At 38.7% G+C, this 23,995-nt stretch overlaps 1 protein-coding gene across 4 annotated transcripts in view; it reads right to left on the bottom strand.

The window, feature by feature from the left end:
- The window catches only part of vgll4b (vestigial-like family member 4b), a 38,071-nt gene that overhangs the window by 3,386 nt on the left and 10,690 nt on the right, over positions 1-23,995 (bottom strand). For 3 of the 4 annotated variants that reach the window (XM_060857789.1, XM_060857790.1, XM_060857791.1), the window contains exons 3-5: positions 9,083-9,263; positions 1,575-1,764; positions 1,189-1,303 (exon numbers count right to left, since the gene is read on the bottom strand). In XM_060857789.1, the coding sequence (XP_060713772.1) occupies positions 1,189-1,303; positions 1,575-1,764; positions 9,083-9,263 (486 nt within the window). Of the gene's footprint in view, positions 1-1,188; positions 1,304-1,574; positions 1,765-9,082; positions 9,264-16,127; positions 16,504-23,995 lie in introns of those variants that run through there. The other variant, XM_060857788.1, reaches the window with a different exon arrangement.

Here is a 23,995-nt window from a genome sequence, read left to right as displayed (position 1 = left end):
CAATCTATTTATTTTGCCATGAGATGTTAACAGTTTGTAATTTCCTGAACTACTAAAACACGGATGAAATAATAATGTTGCATTCTCAATTTTCCCACAATTACAAACTTGAGGACAGGCATATTGTATAATCAGTTATGCTGGTCATTAATCATGTTGGCTAGGGTGTGGTGTGTCTTGAACCTTATTGGTTCCTGGGGATGAAAATTGTGAGGTTTGCTTTAACTGCTTTGTTGCCCTTCCAGTTAGTTACTATACCACATGCTAAGCTTCTGCATTACAAAACAAAAGTGGTGGATCAGGTAATATACTGTATTAATTCTATTAAAAAAAGCATCAGGCAGCAAAAATGTTCTCAGTTCATGTTTTCTCATGAAAAAATTCTCAGTCCCTTAAAACATCAAAAAAGTTATAAATTGCTTGTCTGTCAGCTGCTTTTTTGCTGCATATTCTGAGGAGCAACAACAGTCTATCAGTCACAGTTGTTATGGACCAAGTCTCAAAACCTCAAAACTAAATAATGGTGAACTAAAACCTAGATCAAAATATTACCACCTGCCACAGCTCACACAGGTTGCATACTATTTTACCTGCTGTGGAGTTTAGAACTTGGCCTTGATGTCTTTGTCGATTTTTTGAGGGGTAAATAGTCGTACTCTTGATTTCCAAGTTATTTTGGCAAGTGTGAAAAATTGTGAATATCTCATTTCCAACCAAGTAGGAGCTACTTGCTCAAATTCAAGTCCATGTACTGAGAGATGAACAAAAACATGATTTATAAATCCTTGTTGAATTCAGAGCACACATGATGGATAGCCAAGTTAATAAAATGACAAAAAAAGAGGACAGGAAAGCTTTGCGGTTACATAAACCCTTCTGGAGTAAATTACACTGTGCTCAGAGAAAAACTGCAGGCTCCCAACAGAGAAATCAAACCTTATTTCCCATGACCCCACGCTTGCATTCTCTCTGTCTATTGGACTCTAGAATTCTGGTGTAAACACGGTGCCAAGCACAATCTCTTTAAGATGTTTTTAATGGCCTTTTGCTGCGTTTGGATTTGTGATGTAGTTGTTTTATTAACATCCCCATTCAACAAAGCAATGTCTAAACACCACCTGCATGTCTGGGTGAGGCAAACAATTTGCCATCAGGTTATGAATATAATGAAGACTTTAGTACACTCACAGTTAGAAGGTCTCCTGTAGTTTGAAGGCAAGCAGCCGTTGTGAGACACAGTGCAGTGAGAGAGGTTACAGTTACGGTTGTTCGCAGGGGCGCACGTGATCACAGAGGGACGATTCTGCATACACAATACATCGATTAAAAACAGTCAAGTCATAACAGATGTCAGCACAAACGTTCTGTTGTGTATCATTTATAAAGCAGAACCCTTTCCAGTTCACTCGACTCTCTGCAGATAAGAGGTAAGTTTTCCAGTGGCATTTGCCAATATAAGAGAAGTTAAAAACCAGTTTTATATTGGTAATTTTTATTGGTAAATTTTAATTTACTTGCCTTCATGTATAAAGAATTAGCAAAAAATGACAAACTCTGATGATTGTGTGATTTACCTGCTGGCGCTCGATGGGGCTGGCGCTTGGTGAGTTGTGGATCTTGGTGCTGTTTTTGGTTAGCGCAAGCGGCTGCTCCATGGCGAGGTTGGGCATGTGTGTGTAAAGGTGGGCAGGGTGCAGGCGCTCAATGGGGCTGCGGCTCCGTTCGCGAGGCTCCCTGCGGTAATCACCATTTGTGGGTTTTCCTCTGAAATGAGAAATAAAGTTCTAAATGGTCACGGCTATTAATACTGACACTTTAGCACTGGTACATTATTAATACTGGAAATAGTGCTTTCAGTGGGGAGCTGGCAGGCTGGGTGAGTTCACTAAGTTTGTACATGACCTACTGAAATATCTTGCATACATTCACCTAAATATATCTACCTTTCCATGACTGCCAAGCTCAGTTCAGTTCGGTTATGGAATTAAAAACCAGCACTTATCAGCTCTGGCTAAAGGGCCAACGTTGCTAGTCCCGTGGATTTTAAACAAAGCCACATCTATAACCAGATATTTCACTCATTTCTGACCAGAATGGCTTCTTCTCAAAACAAACTTCCATGTCCAGTCCTGTTCTTGTCTTCTTTTCCTGAAAGAACTGACACGCGTGGTGTTTTAGGTTTCAGTCCTTCCAGAAGGGATCGTTCGTGCTGCCAACCAAGCTGAGGCCCAGAGAAGGGACCAAGAGACTTGTGTACACTTCGCAGGAAGAGAACTTAATACCCTTCAGTGAGCACAGAGCAGACCTAGACAACAGGCCGGAAACAGGGGGAGGACACTTTGGCTTTAATTAGGTGGCAGTGGAGGCAGGAAATGCTGCATTTAATTCAGAAGTTAAAAGAAACATGGGTCATCAACCATGTCCAATATCTGAGAGAGGATTTGTGTAAAATGTGATTGATGCCCACACATGCTGTACTGTAGACTGTTTAATTTTAATATTTATATGTATGCTTGCAGTAACTCCTTAGATATCTCTTTATATACAACATTTAAAGAAAGCTGTTATTGGTCCATTTACATTCAGCAAGGACTTCTTTAAGGGGTTTAGGGTCAGTGCATATATCTTTTTTTTAACCATGTGGACTGTGAGTCTGTTCCTTGGCAACTAAGCTGGCAAGGAAAGCACCTGCGAGTCCACTGTTGTGTCGGCCGGAAACGTCCCCCCCCCCAACAACACCAGAAAGAGATGTGCTTGCAAGAAACACATGCTCTCTGCCCCAATTTCACTTTAGCTATTCTGAATGTTCTTCTAAACAGAGGCAACTATTTTTTTCTAAACAGAGGGTTCCAAAAGCTAATTATACAGTTCACGACAGTTCAGACTTTCCTGAGGAGCCAGAGAAAACCAGGCCTGGGCTTAGAAATACAACAGAGTAAGATAAACTAGAGAAAAGTTTGTTGAGACTATTATATGCAGGCAAAAATACTGAAAAAAATACTGGTAGCATCTTGCACTTCTGTTTAATAACGATTCACAACTTTGATAAAAAGAGCAATAGAAGATTCAATAACTGCTTAAGAATATACAAAATATAAAATAAAAAAAGACATTGAGAGCCTTACTAACAATGGTTTCATGACCCTCTAAAAACATAAACACACAAAGCCGATCCAACTCGCTTATGTTCCTTTCATGAGAATCCCCAGGGAGCAGATTGCCCACAACAGTACATTCAGTTGACTTTCTTTCTGAAGAATAAACTGTGATCACAGACAGAACATAACACAGTGTGGAAAGGATTAGAAATGCTTTTACAAAACTAAAGCTAAATCTCATCGCGTTAGTGTCCCTGTCCCTCAGCAATTGAACAATGGAACACTGAATTGGAACAAGGTCTGAACCGATTCATGGCTAAAATCCTCAGTTTTGAGTAAAAGGCTTTGTTGCAATTGTTATCCAAACTATGGGAGAACTTTTAAAACTTTGATTTACTAAATGAGATTAGGTTATTATTATTATCACCATCGGCATCACAATTAGAAATAATAGTTACAATTGTGATCGGGCCAAGATATGACTTGTGTACATGATGAATCCATTCACACGCAATGTGTAATTATTAAATTGCCTTCTACTGTTTGCATGTTTTTGTATATTGCTCTAGATAAGTACGTCTGCCAAATGACTCAATCTAAGTGTAGTGCTATTACACAGAAAGGAAAAAGAAAAGAGTCATATTTACTTCACATGACCCTTTCATCTGTTTTGATTAAGTAAGGCACAGAGAAGAGGTGGTGCTTGCCCAACTTTAATCTTTGCCAAAAAGCATGAACACAGCCCAGCGTCCTCCCACAAGAAAGCCCTAGGGCCCTGGAACTTGGCAAGCAATTGAGCGCAAAAGAAATAAATAACCAAGACAAAGGGCATCACGAGAAATGTTTAGGGTCTGTAGCAACTATATAATTAGTTATTAGGTGATTGCATGGAGTGTCAAAAAGTGCAAAACCCAGAGACTGTAGGAATAAGGTTCTTGAAAAAAGAAAAAAGTGCTCTGCTCTAAGCATAGGCGCAGAATGGCACAGTTCCATTTCTTTCTTCTTTTTTGTCTTTACAAGGTCTTGGGTTATATGTAGTATACAATTAGTGGGAATAAGCTGTGGTGTCTTAAACTAGTTATTCAAAAGCATCCATTAATTTTAGAATTGGAGTAAACCACACTGTATAAAATGATCAAGTAATATCTCAGCTACAGTATTTAAAATCTCCAATCTTCCCTTTAACGCTTGCTTTATTGTCACTTTAAACCGTAAGTAGAAATCCATAAGTAAGAACTTGAGTGGTCAATCAGCCCCCTGAGAGATATAACTCTCATGAATTCAGATGCTTTTTTGATTCAGATGACTGCTGATCTGAGAAAATCTGTGAGCTCAGCGAGGTAGGCAGCCTACTTTAGTTTTTATAGAGGTGCTGTGTGACTCCGCAGCAGAAGATAGGCAGTAAAACTGGGGGCTGAGTCATACAATAGTATTTAAGCAACGCAGTGAAAAAAGCTTCCCTACAATCTTGGGTGTGCTGTATCTTTCATTCTTCTTTTCATGTCAATAGAATGTCGACCCTAGAGATACAGGAAACATCTGGGGCGAATCAAGGCAAGGAAGGCAAAACCACAGGATACAAACACAGCCTTGCACAAAGCAGAGTTTTGGAAACCAAACTCAACCAAGGCATCACATGCACACTGTTTCCCATCAGCCATTCTGTAGTTAATGTGACAACCTTGAATTGTATAGGCTAACAGTAACAATGGCCTATACAACACTATAGGAGACAAAGCACTAAATCTTTAATAGTGTGGGTGGTATAATATGTTAATTGGGGCAAAAGAATTCACTACTGCCAAAATATGTGCCAAAATGCTAATAAAGAACATGTGACAGTTTTAAAAGATCTACACATTGAGAAAAAAGCCTGTAACCAATACTAACAGCACTTAGTGTTTTTGCCCAAATTGTAATGGAGAATTTTCCATCAGAGGCAAGTTACATGTGACTAACACTGATTTGTTCTGCGTTTCATTTTACTATACAATGTCAGATACTTGGCCAACATTCTGCATGGCTGCAGGTTTCTGCTGTAGAATAAGTTCCTTTCCCACTTTACAATCAAAAGTGAGTTATATTGTCACTCCCTCAGTGCGCATACACCATGCTGAAATCGGCAGCTAACAATGATTTCATCAACCCAAACCGCTATGGTGTTGGCTATTCTCCACTCCCCATTTGGCTGGCTCAAGCGCCATGAGAAATACTCGCTCTGAAATTTCCCAGCAGGCAGCTGAGGGCTTCCACGGCTCAGTCCTGGCTTGGAGTAAAAACCTTTACGACAGCATGCTTCACTGCTACACAGAACTTTTAATATGAGTTAAGTTCAAATCTAATTTTAATGCCTTCTTTTCATTTGTATTCTGTTAAAAACATTCAAAACATTAGATCACCATTATAACTATGAACTACATTTCAGGTTCAGCAGATTTAATTCAATTAAAGGTAAGAAGCTTGTTATGCAACTAATCCTGAACCATATGCAACACACACACACACACACACACACACACACTGTGGGCTGGAGGCTGTGTTTGGACTGTGCTAACATTGAGGGACTTTTCCCTGCAGCAGAGGGACAGGCCAGAGCAGACTTCCAGTACACTGTGGGCCCACAGGATAAGGGCGCCTTTGTTTTCAGCTCAGCAGTGAAAATGAGAAATTGGCCCCCCTCCTGACTTTAATTTCACTAATTCTGCAAAGGGATCTGCTGCAAACATCCCTCTAACATTAGAGTTCTACATGACAATTAATTAAGAAATGTTTCCTTAAACATCACCTCAGTGTGGTTGAATAATGTGGCCTGTTAATGAATTATTACTATTATTTAAATAAAATCATAATCATATAAGAAGCCAATTAAATATCAGCATGTGCAGAAGACATCAAATCATGTTGGTCTAATAAGTGCAAACTGAAACAAGGTCATGTGTAGTGTGCATCGTGCGAACAAAAGTAGGTAGTAAGGAAAAGAGAGAGTTGTTTCCCCACAACCCCCACACATATAACTCTGCTTTGCTGCAGGCTTTGTCCCTCCTCCTAGCACACAATAACAGAAACCTGAGCTGCCTTCCTTGTTGCCTCAAGCCCACGGTGTCAGGTATCAGAGACATACTACTCATAAATAAGGAGACTGTGAAAGTGTGTGCTGGAGAATACCGTGAAACTTCTTGAACTTTAAACAGTACAAAGAAATAAACTTGCATTTGTACTGTAGCCTACGAGATCACAGCAACTAAATTAGCAATGAACATATGCTGAAACGTGTCGAGAGAATACAACTTTTTTTTCTACTTGAAGACCAAAAGACACCACAAGAAACAGAAGCAGTGTTCTGAACGTGGAACAATGCGCCTTTCAAAACTCCGACAAATCATATTTATTCATAAGCTGCTATGATTCTGCTGAGATTTGCAGTTTTGCACATGTTCTACAAGTCTGGGCTTTAAAAAAAAAATACCCTGCCATACCTGAACCCACTTCAGGTGCAAGTCAACAGAGACAGTTTTATGATGAGTATAAATGGCTTTTTTGTTTTTTCAGCCTGAGCATTATATTAGTGTGTTTGCATATTATGATGTAGTCAAATAAAGAAAGTCACACATAAAGAGACTTTTTTTTGTCAAGATCCTTGCTGGATGAAACCCATTATATTATTTTGGTTTCAGCAACCAGGAATTCATGAACCATAAGGGTATCATTGTGTTGGTATCAGTGCTGCACCTGAGGAAAAAACAACAGCATACACAAACATATTCTAAAGTGGGAGACCTTTTATCCAGCATCAAAATATGGAAACTATATTATATTGTACATTGCTATATTGTTATATGCTTTAAAATGAAATTTGAGGGTAAAATAGGTTACAGTTTTTATCTTTAAAACCCCGTTCAGAACCGCAGGACTGATTTAAAGAGGCTTTAGAGTATATATCCCTATATATACACACAGATATTGTGTCTCTGTGGGCGTTGTTACATTTGTAATTTATTGAGACCAACTGAGAAAAAGATTAGAACATTAGAAAAGAGAATATGGTTTCTAGTTGTGCCAGAATTGTAAGAATATTATAAAAATGTAAGACGTACGTGTAGATGAATTTGAAAACTTTGATGCTCCATATCTAAATTCTCTTTACACAGACAGAATTTTACAACACAATACATGAAACGCATAAAAGTAAAAGTTAAATCAGGGCTGACCGATTTAGAAACGCCTCATTTAGAAAGCACAGACAGACATACTTTGTCATTCTGAGAATGCACCAACTGTGGCTGCTGAGTGCTTCCGTTGTTCTCCCTTTCTCACACTTGTGCCCTAATTTGTGGCACACTGGTCGGCCCTGCACTGCAGTGTGTTATTTGACACTAAACCGTAATGTCTTGTGTCTCATGACTGGATGTTGCTGTTCCAAAGCTGAGCAGAAATTTGAGGAATGCATGTGTGCTCCACCACAACAGACCAGAGACGCACCACAAATGGGCCACGTGTTGCATTTGTGCGTCTGGAATGGGAGGAATTTAAAAGCATCAGCAATGATGCCATCTTTCAGTCCTTCTCCAAGCTGATTTTTTTTCCCTTGCATTTTCTGGCAAGGATGTTACCTGCATGGTTCTAACACAACTTTGAATAGACTTTGTCACTGCTTCTAATATAAAGCATTTGGAAGTAAAGCTTCTAAAGTCTTCGAAAGGTGCTAACATACCTCACTTTTACTACACTTACATGTGTCTATGCAGCTGCTACACAAACAGCATTGTTTACATACTTGCTTGCATATCTTATCTGGAGGATTAAATGCAATGTCCACTATCCATCTGGATTCCAAGTCAAACTTGTGAAGTGATTTTGTCAGTCAAAAATAGTTACTAATCGAGAAAATCCAGAAATTCAAAACCTTTCTCAAGGTATCGCAATTTGTTTTTGTATTTTTTTCAAAGGCAATATGTATAAGGAAAGCCACTGGTGTTAATACGCAACATTTTAGACATGACGGTACTTGTAGACACAATATCACACAGAGCTCTATCGCCTCTACTATACTGTTGGTATTGCACCATACAGACGCATTGTGTTGACGTTTAAGGACGCACACAAGTGACATGCCAAATTACTGCAGGATGGCAGCCATGTTGTGTATGTGTATGTAACACAACATGTTAATCAGCCTTATAAAGCCTTTGTTTTTGAGGTAAATTTTGTGTATACTTTCAGTAAACTACATATGACAGAATTTTGACACTCAGGCTTCTAAAATCAGATTTGCTTAGGCTTTTCCCAATAATATTTCGTGCTGTGTGACAAATTGTCTTAAGTGAAAGTGACGTGACATACGGCTAAGTACGGTGACCCGTACTCAGAATTCGCTCTCTGCATTTAACCCATCCAAAGTGCACACAGACAGCAATAAACACACACACCGTGAACACACACCCGAAGAAGTGGGCAGCCATTTATGCTGCGGCACCCGGGGAGCAGTTGGGGGGGTTCGGTGCCTTGCTCAAGGGCACCTCAGTCGTGGCCGACCTGAGACTCGAACCCACAACCTTAGGGTTAGGAGTCAGACTCTCTAACCATTAGGCCACGACTTCCCCATAATAAACATAGCTTTATGATGTGATTGAAAGTGCACTCTGCATAAGTGACCAGTATTTTGATATTTTAAAAAGGTTAAATAAGACTGCACTTCATGTACCTACCCTACACATACATTAGGTTAGGTAATTACAGAGAAAGGCATAAAAGTGCAATGTTGTTGATGCTTGTCCATCACTGAAAGCTTCTGGCTGTTGTGGCTGGTATAAATTGTCCAGGTCTTTATACATTGTGCAGAAGGGACTGACACATGTAAACTATATTACTGAAGTTTATACAGGGAGTGTGTATTACAGCTTTAAAAACTCAGAACACAATGTAGGAATGGCATTTAGTGTGTTAAATGCACTGAGAAAATCATCAGATAAACAGGTTTTACATACAGGTGTGTAGCGAACAGGCGACTCATCTTGGCCACATGCTCGTTGTTGGGTTCCATGCTGCCATCGTTCAGTTCAATGCTGTGTTTCCTCTTACTGGGGCTGATGGGAGGAGGAGCTGTCCTGTGGTTGACTGTGGAAGACATGGGCTGCATCCTGGACTCGCCACGCAGTGCTGCCTCGCCTGTGGAAACACACAACGGACCTGCTATTAATACTCAAGCACAATCAAGGGTTTTGGGTAAATGCTATATAAATATAGTGTCATCAAAATGAGTAGTCATATGTTTGTCGCAAAAATGTTTGCCATTTCAATACAGTGAAACAATCTGATCTTTTGTATCCAAGCATAAAGACTCACTGTACAATATAAGACTAATGTTGGCCTAGAGTCTAGGCCCTAGACGATCTGAGCAAGGAAAAAATAAAAGCTCCCTGAGTAGCACATCAAAGTCTGGCTTTGTTCTTTTGATCTGAACTGGACCACCAGGGTGAAGAACAGCACGGCATTACCCTTAATGAAAACTACTCTTAAAGCATCTGCAATTTCAGATCTGAATAGCAATAGATCGGAATTAATGGCGTTTCTTAGCTATTTCAGAAGAGAGCCGCTGAGAACCAGGGCTACATATTTACAGCACAGTGTGTGGGAGGAGAGCAGGAAAATTACAACTGGCAGTGTGGTGCAACTGGGACTTTCCACTTGGGATGAGGTTAGCTCGACTCAGAATCAACTTTTTATGAGATTTACTGAGCAAACTCCAAGGTCAACAGGCCTATTCTGAGAAACCCTGGGTCTTAGATAGCAGGCTGCTTTTCTCTATTTTTCCTCCTCTTTGCTAAACCCTGATATACATCACTCAAATGATGCATGATCAGAAAACATTCTCCAGACATTTCTGCCATAAATAGCTGAGTGCAAAAAAATTTTTAAATCTGCATCATGCGGCACTACAAGGCCTCTCCCACAACAAGTGTCCTATTTTCCTGACTGGCATGTTTCGGCTCGTCTGTCCCTGCTCCATGGCAACGGGAATGACATCATTGTTTTTTTGGCAGAAGTCGGGAGTGGGTAATAGAGAAAAGATAGCGAGCTCATATGAGGCTTAGAAAGACCCTTGACACATGATAGCTTATTTGCATTCGCCTCCAGAGAAGCTTTTCAATAGGAGGTGGGCAGCAGGGCGGTGTCAAAGGCTATTGTGATATTGGAGAATGATCCATTAAGACCGAATTACAGTTTACAATTTGACTTATGGGTGATGGAACAGAAAGGATGACATTTTCAAGCACCTTATGATGCCTTCGAAAAGGTCAGGTTTAGTTTTTGGGATCTCCTAGGCATTATAAATGAAAAAAAAATCATCATCAATCTTCAATTTGGAAAAGCAGGCACACAACATGGAGTGGTGTGGTGTAAAATTAAGGTCTATAAAGAATTTACTCTCACTCACTCATTTTCTACCGCTTATCCGAATTACCTCGGGTCACGGGGAGCCGGTGCCTATCTCAGGCATCATCGGGCATCAAGGCAGGATTATAAAGAATTTATCTTTATCTTATTTAATTAGACAACACAACAACTTAATGTTTTGTGAATAAAATGGGTTTTCTAGAACTTTATCTCTGTCAAACATTGCACTTTAATCTACACTGGGAGTCATAGAAGATCCCTATCGGTGTCAGAAGAGATGCGTTCAACCTCTGATCTGCTGAAAGGCGCTCATTAGGAGCACAAATGATCAAAGGCGCGCTTCTAAGGACTTCAAACGTCAGGCCAGGATGGGATTTTGTTACACAAGTGAGCCAACCAACCCCCATCAAGCCACACACCTACACACACAGCTTTAGAAAGCAGAAAAGAAGATAATCCCTCTCCTGGCAGTCACAGTGAGAGGGAGCAGAGACACCTTAAGTTATAATTGGGTGGGTTTGAAGAGGGGGAGGATGCGAGGGATTCTAACTCCTTGATCATACTGTAAATGTTTTTGGATAATGATATTTCCCCTTTGCCAGAAATCTGATCTGCCCTCACAGCCAGTGCTACCCATTCATAAGGCAGACAACAATTAAAGCTCTTTATGCCTGAAATGAATGCCTGGAGTGAGTGGAAAAATGCGAGTACTGGCAGGGGTGGGTTGTGCGTTTCACCTGTTAGCTTTATCGCCTTTGTTCAGCAGAAAAAGATGACAGTCAGCATTTCAGCCTGCGCCAGTTGGGCTTTGGTGAACTGCTTGCTGGCAAGCAGCCCTATTATACTGTATTTTTGTGAAGGATCTGGCAGCCTCGCATGGTTGCAGCTATTAAATTATATAACCAAAAAAAAAAAAAAAAAGAACTGGGCAAGTAACCTTTTATTGTGCTCTGTAAATTATTTGGTGTTTTTTCTTATCTAAGAAAAAAAATGAACGTATGACAATGGGAATATCAAAACTTCTGCATTAATACACTATGGGAAACAACATAAGTAACACTATTTAAAAGTCAATACCACCATAATCAATACTGGCGTGAAACATTATTTATCCTGATACTAATTAAAATTAAAGCTACAAATGACCTTAACTAAAGCTACGATAACATTAACTTTACATTACAGCATTGCTAAACGCCACTTACTGTATTTATTTTTTGCATCTTTTGTTAACATCAAACTATCTAGTTAACTGCGATATACATTTTCTCCCTCAATACACAAACTGTATAGTCAATGCTCCAGATATGTCTGTGCACGTTCATTAATCTAAAACATGTATGTACATAGCACAAGGCATTTCAAGGCAAGAAATATGAGTTGAGAAGTTGGTGTTGAGGAGAATAATTTCAAGTTTAAGGTTGGTGTTTTTGACCTCTAGACAAATACACCAACTATATTTGATAGCAGGTTTGTGTGTCAATTGATTACATCTCCATCCTCCTTTCAGTTCTTGTAGATGTTGATCCCAAACAGAGTCTATTCACTGGTTTCAGGCATTGAAAATTAAAAGTCAACAACAAATCATGGCAGAACCAGTGCAAGTATACTATGAAATTACTACAACCATGCATTAGATTGGATGTCTCGTTTGTTTGACATAAGCACTGATTAGCTGATAAAATCCAGCAATAATGTATTTAATTTGTTAAGGCGACTAGTTTACTTTCACAAGGCTTTACTAAGGTGTTGTGTGAGTTGTTCCTCTTTATTTAGAGCTTGAGAACACACACATACACACTTACTTTAAATAGTCTTAAATAACCTAACCTTACATGAACGATCATTTTAGTTATTTCCGTGATGTTTCTCTTGGTGACGTGTGTGGTAGCAAAAGGCCGTCAATTACATGTCAATTACAAGACTCACTGTGCTGAACTCTCAAAATAAACGCAGGCTTCATATCCCAATAATGCAGTGTCTCTCATGAACATGTAATCCCACATCTATGACTGCTATTATGCTTCTCCACATAGCAAATGTGTGTATATTACCACTGTACACATGCCTATGTCCTTGGCAATACTTTATACCGGCACATTATGCACAATTGAACCTTGCATTTATTGACATTGTTCATTCTTGTAGTGTAGAAAATATTATAAAGACAATATCTAGTGTAGAAATAGTGCGGTTAGCTAGCCACACTTTAGGCTATGACAGAAATATAAGCGCAACTCTATGGTCATTCTATTTAAAAAAAAAAAAGGTTTGTCAGGATATTGACAGGTATGCCTGGTCTAAACCTTTTAATACTATAAATAAGGGACTAAACACAAACAGTGTGCTCCTGCATTACTGAAGGCTTAAGTCATCTTATCTAAGTTACAAAATTTGCTTGTTCAGGCTCCAGAGCCAAGAAATTTCCCATACCACCTTGAAACAGAGCAATGAAATATACAACACCCAGAACAATGCAAGACATTTTGTCTTTCTTTCACAGGATAAGGGTACTAAATATCAAGTGCAGAAAATCCAAAATTCTACCAGTGAGAAAAGGATTAAGCCGTGCTAGTTCATGGGATGAACTTGACATATAAAGATGCACTTCCAGTTTTCAGTGCACAAATTCCCAGCATGCATGCAGGCCTATTTTAAGGGATGATGCAGTGCTCTGGGTGCACTGGCAGCTTCAGTATGTATAGCCATGTTCTCTGGCGATTCTTCGGAGAGCAGCAAAAATAGCTAGAAAGTCTGTCGTGCTGCAGCAAGGAAAAAGGACTGTGTATTTACATCCCCTGTCACTGGGTCATGTGATCACCAACTTTAGACAACAAGCAAAGCTGAACACGCAACAACAGGCAAGCGATAACAGAGCTGGGCCAACAGACCACTATCTCAAGCATATCAATGATTCATCCTAATGCTTTAGCTCCATGTATTCCATCAACATCTTTGGACAGATATCCCAATACAAGGATGAGTCCTCAGCCAAGGAAGAGGAAGAAGGAATTTCTTTAGAAGCATTTACCAGGTGGTACTTAATGAGCATCATACATAATATTTTACAGAGATATTCTACGAAAGCAAAGAAATGGGCTACTTTCAGTTTTGATTTGATTAATTTGATTAGAGATATTATTGACGTTATAACATAGGAACAATAAGATCATCATACAGCGCCATAGGTCTGAGCATTAACTTTGTATAAACTTGTTAAATATAATGATGCGAACCATTCTGGTGATTCTGTCAAAACTGCAAACCAAAACCGTATTATCAATACTTGATATGTCTAGTCTATATTTTTAAAAGCATTCACCTACCAGTATAGCGGACACTCAGATAATAATGTGACTTGCATGTGAGTCATGATTACAATCCAGCACAGAGCTGAAGATGAAGGTTAAAATCCTTTAACATGTGAGCTGAAGTTGCTGAGAGTTGAACTCACAACTTTCTGGTCATTTGTGCAGTCACTACTGCTGCCAGGCTTGCTTTCTCTTCAAGCACTTAAAAGGGCCCTTGAACAATCTGACTGAAAGGCTGGGCACTATAATGATACATCAATATTATGGCATGAGTATAATAAAGCATCATTATAAGCAAAAACTTGTTTACACCTAAATAAGGTCTATCCTACCTAGAAGGCAGCATAGGAGGAGCAGTCATGCAAGATGATATTTTTAGGCATTTTTTTGTGTCTTTCTCAGAGAAAGTAAAGCTATAATTTGTTCGCTAAAACAAATATGAACACTGCATTACACGATTATACTGTGGTTCTCAGTACTATTTGTACACGTATAAGCACGGTCCATAAAATATTCATAACCATAAACTTCTAATACATCACTTGGGAGTGTTCTGATTTATTTTTTTTGTGGCCTGCCCAGTGTCCCCTGTACGGCTCTGTTCAATTTCAGAATTTCAGTTCACAGTCTGGAAGTTGCAGAAGATTCTGGGTTACGTTTCTGCCCTTGACAAGTGATTGCTGGCAACAGGAGCCTGGTACTGCATGGTACAGAGGGGGGAAAGCCTCACACCTTCCCCTCCACCCAGACACACTCGATCTGACATCACACACTTTATGTGAACTCAACAGCTACACACCATTCTGACCTTCATCCAGTTTGGGAATTCAAAACAAAAACCCAAGCAGAAGTAGTCAAACAACTCCAAGATCACAACAGTTGCCCAAACTCTTATCCCACTAAACACCGGTAAATGTTACAAACATAGAACCAAAATGTTTTAATAGTAAATTTTGCGATTGCCTTTTTTTCCTGTTTTATGATAGAAGACAGTTGGCCTCATCATTTTCAGTTTCATCCTGAATGGACCACAAGTACAGCCACAATATTGTGTGTGTCCATAATGACAATATTGTGCCAGTTGAATAACACATTAATGTTCACGCCTAGGTCAACGAGAGCGTTGGGAAATGTTTCAAATAACTAAAGTACCTATAGCCCAGGGCAAGGAAACAATAACATCTACGAGATAAGTAAACACACACATACACACATCTCAGTTCTCAGTAAGAGCAGAGTTGTGGACAGACATCTGTGAACGTTGCTGTTTCAAAACAGGAAGGATGTGGCAAGGAAATGGATCAACATCTGTGCCATTATACAGAGAAAGCTTCACTCTGGGAACCGGATCACTGTGTGTGACTATTATTTTCTGTGTGACTACGATACTGTAAAAAAGAAACATGCTAAAGCAACAGTAATTAACGCCACATAAGTGGAACAAAAAAAAAAGCAATGCAAAGTTTTAACAGACAAAAAAAAAAAATCATAGTCCGTGAGATACAGAACTGAAGCCAAACTTAAATGTGTAAAGCGTAAGGCTCTTACATTGCTACACACTGAATCATTATATGCCAAATATTACAACACTTTTGTTATGGTGAGGAAATCACAACTTACCAACCATCAGGTTTATTAAGGTGTTCTTATTCATCCATTTGACTGGGCACTTGAGTTAAAGGAGTTAAATTCAAATCTCAGCAACTCAAAAAAAAATCAAAACATATCACTGTTCACATTTTTAACACAAGCGTCAACTTATATTAAATGACACACATATTATATTAAATAACTATTACTATCATTAAACTGAACAGTTCTTCAATGCAGGTTTAACAAACCAGGGATGTTTACAGTAAAAAGACAACTCCAGAAAAACACAGCAAGATTTTCCTCTTAAAGTAAAACCGAGATGTAAAACAGTGCAGGAAACAAACACAGTGTAAAACATAAACATCATACTTTACACTTTGAGGTAAACAGTGTAGTGATTTTACTGCTACAGACCGACAACAACTGCTGCATATTAACATCATTTCTGTTGACTTTGTCTCTCCATCACTATCTGCTCTCGTTAAACGGGTCAGTTGTCACATTTACACTCTTTTATCCTTTTGGAAATCCGTGTGTGACCTTGTGTGATATGTTTGCAAAAAAAAAATAATAATAAAAATAAAAAAAGGAGCTGTGTAGTTTTACCTGCTGTATAATGACTGAATTGTTTATAAACCCTGTTTCTGCTTTGTATTGTGACGAATATGAGGTAAAAATAAATAAATAAATAAATAAATAACACACAAATACAAGAAGTAAAGAATTTTACCGTCGTAGCATAAAATGCCAATGTTGTTGTTCATTTTGTCCAAGTACTGGTAGTTCAACAGGTCCATCTTAGTAAATAGCATTTATCAAACCGACGAGAGGAAAAAAAAAAAACAACGGAAAAGTCTCCAAACCGAAGCTGAAAAAAGGCCCAGCCTTTAAAAAACTCCTAAAACTTCAACCCGTCTAGGGTCGAAAACCTTAACACGAGCTACTGACACTACTATCGAATGAGTAAGAAAGAAAAGTTTATAGTTTAAAGCCTTTGAAACGAATTGTTTAGAGACGAACAAGTAAGAAGGTCGCGTCAGTTTCTCCTCACAGCCCCGCTGTAAGTCAACTGCTCTAACTGACGCGAGCGAGCGAGCGAGCGCGCGCACACGCTCTGCGCTCAACCGCTCGACTCGAACACTGCGCATGCGCGCGACATCGCCGAACGTCTCGGATATAGCACTGCGCATGCGTACTACATCCCTCGACGTTTTCCTTTCTTTCTTTCTGAACGAAAGGCTGAATCCGAAACATATATGAGAATACACAAGAAATGGAAACAAGGACGGGCAAACGAGTTTAAACTTTTTTTTTAAACATTCTTGTGGTACATTTGAACACACATACACACACACACATACATACATACACACACACACTCACACATACAAATATACATACATACACACACTCACACATATACATACACACATATACATACACACACTCTCACATACAAATATACATACATACACACACATACACACACAAATGTACATACATACACACACTCACACATATACATACACACATATACATACACACACTCTCACATACAAATATACATACATACACACACATACACACACAAATATACATACATACACACACTCACACATATACATACACACATATACATACACACACATATAATAATAAGCACTAATAATATGTACTGAATACATAAGAAAACACTATAAATAGTTTTTTCTAAATTTTAATTTATTATAAATTTATATAAATATTATACATGAATTAAATTAATGTCTTACTTTAATATAAATTAAATGGGCTTTTAGACATGGCTCATTGGGTATATTAGCCGATTATATTTAAAAATCTTCAAAAAAAAAAAAAAAAAAAAAACTTTTTAAGGCCATTAATACAAACCAAAGTTTCCTAAATAAAATTTAATAGAAATAAAACAAAAGCCATGCAGTTTGTGATTAATAGCAATACTGTAGTGCCCCCTTGTGGCTAACACACTCTAATGAACCAGCTTGATCAGAGCAAAATATTTAAAGCCTTAGAAATATCTCAGGAAATGTACACTGAAGTCCTCAAGCTTTGTAGAAAGTCATTGTTTTATATTATTAAACATAAATTAAATATAATTGCATGAATTTATATATTATTGATATTAGTGCACATGACTAAGTCCCTCTATAAATGCTGCTGGAATGACAAAAGACAATACAGAGTTAATACAGAAACAATGCATTCAATAGTATAGTCTAAACAACAAAACCTTAATGGATGATATGACAAATGCATATCTGTTTTCATATCAACTGTGCATGAAAATCTGAAAACAGACGGTTGACGGTTAAACCAGCAAGACGACTAAGCCTTGAATGAGCGTTATACTCGGGGTGTGCCTATGTACAGTGCTTTCTCACAGAAATATAAAATGTGTGAATCTGATTGTGCTGGTAAGTCATTATTAATGAGCATGTCTGACTGGTTATACTGACAATAAACAGAACTTATAATGATATTGAATAATGGAGAGAAAAAAAATGACCACAGAAGTGAGCAATCACACCTGCACTAGAATTATTACACATTAAATGCTATCATTATTATTTATGTTCTAAAAATTTTGACACTGATCATGTAAGCAGAAAACAAGCAGGTCGCATGTTTTTTGCAAGGTCGCTTGTTAAAGGATTTTTTACATTTTTGTTTCTGACTAATCATTAGGGATAATACATATATACATTTCAAATGGGATTATTTGTATTCTGAATTTTTATAGTCCTGTAAAGATGCAACACAGTCCATTGTTAAAAGTGTTATAGAAAATAAAACTTGTTGCAAGTTGCAACCCATGTGAAAGTGCCACTCTCATATGATATGTTTAACACATGACATAAGGACACATCAACAAAATTCACGGTAAAAACCTTAGCTAGTGACTTGCTGGCTTTTGCTGAGAGCGTAAACAATGATATGCATGTAGCATATATTTGTTTGCTTCCCTGAGTCTGTATTAATTCATGCATAACATCATGCGGAGCTTCAGTTAATGCTTTTCAGTTAAACAGCAGACATGAGATTAGGGAAAATAGGATCTCAAATATAAGCCCAAATTCCTCTGCATCTTCATCATCTTGCTGAAGTGAGTCAGATTTTCACAGCTGGCTTTCAAGGTTTTTTTTCAGCCACAGAAGGAAGCAGTGAATCACTAAAGCTTTTAGTTTTAATCATGCTTGTGAAAATGTAGTCATAAATAAGACAAGATTCTTAAATGATAAAAACAGGGGATTTGTGCCTACACTCACTCACTCATTTTCTACCGCTTATCCGAACTATCTCGGGTCACGGGGAGCCTGTGCCTATCTCAGGCGTCATCGGGCATCAAGGCAGGATACACCATGGACGGAGTGCCAACCCATCGCAGGGCACACACACACACACACTCTCATTCACTCACGCAATCACACACTATGGACAATTTTCCAGACATTAGCAAAGGCAACATATTAAATATAGACAATTACTGGTAGCAAATTAGTTAAACTTATTAACATGCTTTCAACTTGGATGTATAAATGTCATATGGAGAAGACTTAGTCCAGCATATTAAACCTTTTCTAAAGGTAGGGCAGGGACACTCGTCCTCCTGTTCAACACCACAGTCCAGTTTCAGGAGCTAGATTCAGAAAGACACAGATCTTGTTCGTTTATATTTCCTGGCAGATACAGGTTCAATCAATCTAAACAATATAATACTATATTAATATATAAAATATATCAAATTGCCTTGGCCAAAAGAACACAATTTCTATACAAGGTTCTTTAAATGTACTTTTGACAGGAATTAAAAGTTTATTTCTGGATCCACCTTAAACGTTTGTTCTTTTTTGGGTAGAAGCTTGGACATATCTGGGTTTAAAAAGATGGATGCCACCATTTTTTCCCCACCATTGGACTTATTTCACATAGCTTGTTATTTTGACATTCTCCCCATTCTTCTTGTCATTTCTTATATACAGTTGTGTGCAAAAGTGTAGGAACCCCTATCAATTTCCATGATGTTCATTTATAAATATTTGGGTGTTTGGATCAGCAATTTTATTTTGATCTAACTGAAGGACACAGTAATATTTCTGTAGTGAAATTATGTTTATTGGATTAACAGAAAATGTGCAATATGTATCAAAACTAAATTAGACAGTTGCATAAATTTGGGCACTGTTGCCATTTTGTTGATTTGAATACCTATAACTACTTAGCACTGATTAATTGGAACACACAATTGGTTTGGTGGCTCATTAAGCCTTGAACTTCATAGGCAGGTGCATCCAATCATGAGAAAAGGTATTTAAGGCGGCCAATTGCAAGTTGTTGTTCTCTTTGACTCTCCTCTGAAGAGTGGCAACATGGAGGCCTCAAAACAACTCTCAAATGACCTGAAAACAAAGATTGTTCGACATTATGGATTAGGGGAAGGCTACAAAAAGTTATCGCAGAGATATAAACTGTCAGTGTCCACTGTGAGGAACATGGTGAGGAAAAAGACCACAGACACAGTTCTTGTTAAGGCCAGAAGTGGCAGGCCATGTAAAATATTGGAGAGGCAAAGGCGAAGGATGGTGAGCGGTCAAAAACAGCCCAAAGACCACCTCCAAAAACCTACAACATCAACTTGCTGCAGATGGTGTCACTGTGCATCGTTCAACAATTCAGTGCACTTTGCACAAGGTGAAGCTGTACAGGAGAGTGAAGAAGCCTTTTCTGCACACACGCCACAAACAGAGGTGCTTGAGGTATGCAAACGCACATTTGGACAAGCCAGCTTCATTTTGGAATAAGGTGCTGTGGAGTGATGAAACAAAGATTGAGTTATTTGGTCATAACAAGGGACGTTATGCATGGTGGCAAAAGAACACAGCATTCCAAGAAAAACACTTGTTACCCACAGTAAAATTTGGTGGAGGTTCCATCATGCTGTGGGGCTGTGTGGCCAGTGCCGGTACTGGGAATCTGGTTAAAGTTGAGGGTCACATGGATTCCACTCAATATCAGCAGATTCTTGAGAATATTGTTGAGGAATCGGTCACAAAGTTGACGTTACACCGGGGCTGGATATTTCAAAACACTGCTCAAAATCTACTGGGGCATTTATGCAGAGGAACAAGTACAATGTTCTGGAATGGCCATCCCAGTCCCCAGACTTGAACATCATTGAACATCTGTGGGGTGATTTGAAGCGGGCTGTCCGTGCTCGGCAACCATGAAACCTAACTGAACTGGAGATGTTTTGTAAGGAGGAATGGTCCAAAATACATTCATCCAGAATCCAGACACTCATTTCAGGCTATAGGAAGCGTCTAGAGGCTTCTTATTTCTGCTAAAGGAGGCTCTACTAAATATTGATGTGATTTCTGTTGGGGTGCCCAAATTGATGCACCTGTCTAATTTTGTTTTGATTCATATTGTGCATTTTCTGTTAATCCAATAAACCTCATGCCACTAAAGAAATATTAGTGTCCTTCAGTTATTTGATAGATTAAAATGAAACTCAAATATTTATAAATGAAAATCATGGAAATTGTCAGGGGTTCCTAAACTTTTGCATACAACTGTACCATGGTTGATGAAGGGCTTGAGGTTCGAGGGTGGGATTTGGCGTTCACTAATTCTTTCTGCAAGAACCTTGTTTTGCTGCCATGTTGGCTTGTTCATTTCCAGTGAATCCACCATGTCCTGGGATACAGCAGAAAATAAGGCTGTAATTTAGTATCTGCAGCTGGTTGGTCCTGATTAATATGTCAATAATTATTGTGTGATTTGTCTTCAAAGATTCAAAGACACAGACGACTAGTGTTAAATACACTGCAGCATGGGGGTGACAAATTGGAATAATTCTGGATTGTTTAATTCTTCATTGCTCAACTGAATGGTCTAAGTTTAATATCTAATCAAGTTCATTCATTCATTCATTCATCTTATACCGCTTATCCGAACTACCTCGGGTCACGGGGAGCCTGTGCCTATCTCAGGCGTCATCGGGCATCAAGGCAGGATTCACCCTGGACGGAGTGCCAACCCATCGCAGGGCACACACACACTCATTCACTCACACAATCACACACTAGGGACAATTTTCCAGAGATGCCAATCAACCTACCATGCATGTCTTTGGACCGGGGGAGGAAACCGGAGTACCCGGAGGAAACCCCCGAGGCACGGGGAGAACATGCAAACTCCACACACACAAGGTGGAGGCGGGAATCGAACCCCGACCCTGGAGATGTGAGGCGAACGTGCTAAACACTAAGCCACCGTGCCCCCTAATCAAGTTCATGTGGAGCTTATAGTTAATGGCAGTAAAGACCAACTAATATTTGTAACAAAGTCCAATGAAGGTCTAAATAACGTTGGTATAAATCTTCTTTTCCTTGTATTTCTTAAAGCAAGAGAAATTAAAATTATACACAAGTATAGTAACTAAGTACAATCATGTAAAAATTTTCCATATGTTTATGGACCTAATAAAATGGGGACAGACAGGTTAAGCTACATATAGATCTTAGTGGAAAGTAATATATTTTTTTAAAAAGACAGTCGTTTACTTTGCCTTACTTTACTGACTCCCTGCTGCTTCATTGAGTTTCAGTCCTTAATGCTAGCAGTAGAGATCACTCACCGAGTTACTCATCAGACCTTCCCCTCTGATCCTGCTCACTAAACACAGACTGCTTCAGACTGCCATCAAGCCCTTTCAGTGGTGGTTTAGTGATGGAACAAATTTCCTTGCTTCAATCACACTGCAGATTCACTCTGAATATTCACGCCTAAAGACACAACTCTTAAGAGAGCATTTGAGTGTTTCGATGCATTAAAACCTCAGACTTGGGTCTCTCTAACTAGTCATGGCACTTTTAAGGTAAACCAGTGTGCGACATAGGCTCTTCTGCTAACCTGATGTTATTTATACGTATTAATAACCTAGAGCTACAAATGATCATCTTGGTACAGCATCATGTCTGGTGTTTGGAGCACTGCAGAGTACTAGCATCTGCTCCAACCCATGTGTTTAGCTGCAAGACAAATCAACCTTATCAAACTTGTTTTAAACACATGTAAACTTTAGCATGTTACTGATTTCGCATGGTGATTCATAAGGGTCATCTTTATAATATTTGTGATACGACTCTGGTGCTCCATTTCCGTCATTTCTGTGATGTCACATGGGGAGTTTGTTAGCACAGATGCAGTGGTGTTTAAGAGTCTGTTTGTTTATTTGGCTATGGCTATATTCATGGCATTATATCTAAAAATGATAATAAAAATAACAGTTGAAAAATGGTAATAATCACAGGGACAAATAATTACAATATTATTTTCATACATTTAAAATCAAAGCAATAATGATAACATTTATATATAATTTTTGAGTTTAATCTGTATTAGAATTTTTAAGAGTCTTCCAGGGGAAACCTTATTAAAAATGTCTATTAAAGTATTTATTAATTGGTGTCAGTACTTGCATGAATGTTGAGGCTGGACTGTTTGAGTAGAGTAGACATGAGGAGGGGATTGAGATGCACAGACTAAGGAGCTAACGTTTTGCTGCATCGCTCTCTTTAAGTGCAAATTAAACAAGAGTTCTATCAGCAGTAGTTAAACTGCATTGTTGGGCAATCTAGGAAACTTAATCAAAAAGAAAATTGACAGGAGCCATAGTAAACTTTTCTTTATTCTGACACTAAAGCTCGGTTTTATATAGAACCTTGAGCATGTTCTCACATGAACCAGGAAGTAGGTATATTACTCTCCTGTTTATTTTATTCAGTATGAAACTTTACACCCAGTTAACCTTTAACTGCCTCAGTGTAATCTCAGTCCTGGTGCAGTCCAAAGAAGTACTAAAAGGGATTTATTCAAACTGATGCCATGCCTTTTATATGAACTCTCACATCACTGGGATTACAGCTCTGTCTCTAACTTGGCTCTCAATGGCAGAGGGGATTAAAGGTCTATTCACCCTGAGGCTGTAACCCCTCTGCACAGTCCTCCATATCTCGCTGTCAGTTAGAAGGAAAACGCTCCTCATTGGCTTCAGAGAACCATTGTCTCAAGTTTCACAAACTCAGCACAAAGGCCACATCGGGTGTGAACAGTGGGTCTATTCAATGACCAGCTTAATCCATTGTCTTCAATCGTGGGGATTTTTTCCCCATTGGCTGCAGTGGAGCTCCAAGGCTAGAGCTTTTTGCTTCCAAAGAAGCAAACACACCCAGTCCAACTACTAAATTATGGTCAACCGACTCTACCCCATGGCTAAAGAACAGAAAACAGAAAGAGCAAATTATCCAGCCGAAACTCACAACCGTTCTCAGTGAGAGGATTTGGGATGCACCCCTTTAAATCCATATTATTCATTCCCACCCTGTTCTCTGCTCGGGAGCCAAAGCTTTTACAGACACTGTGCAAATAAACTGGGATAAAATGAAGGCTGTTATTTGTTTTCATGGGAAAACTTTGCCTACTAATGTAAATTACCAACCCGACAATTAAATAAAAACTAAGAGCATGACATAGTTTAACAGTGAAAAATCATATAATAATTGATGATAAATAATTATC

This window comes from Tachysurus vachellii, chromosome 22 (genome assembly GCF_030014155.1).
Source record: "Tachysurus vachellii isolate PV-2020 chromosome 22, HZAU_Pvac_v1, whole genome shotgun sequence".
NCBI classification, from domain to species: Eukaryota; Metazoa; Chordata; class Actinopteri; order Siluriformes; family Bagridae; genus Tachysurus; species Tachysurus vachellii.
This window is presented reverse-complemented; position numbering and strand designations above follow the sequence as displayed.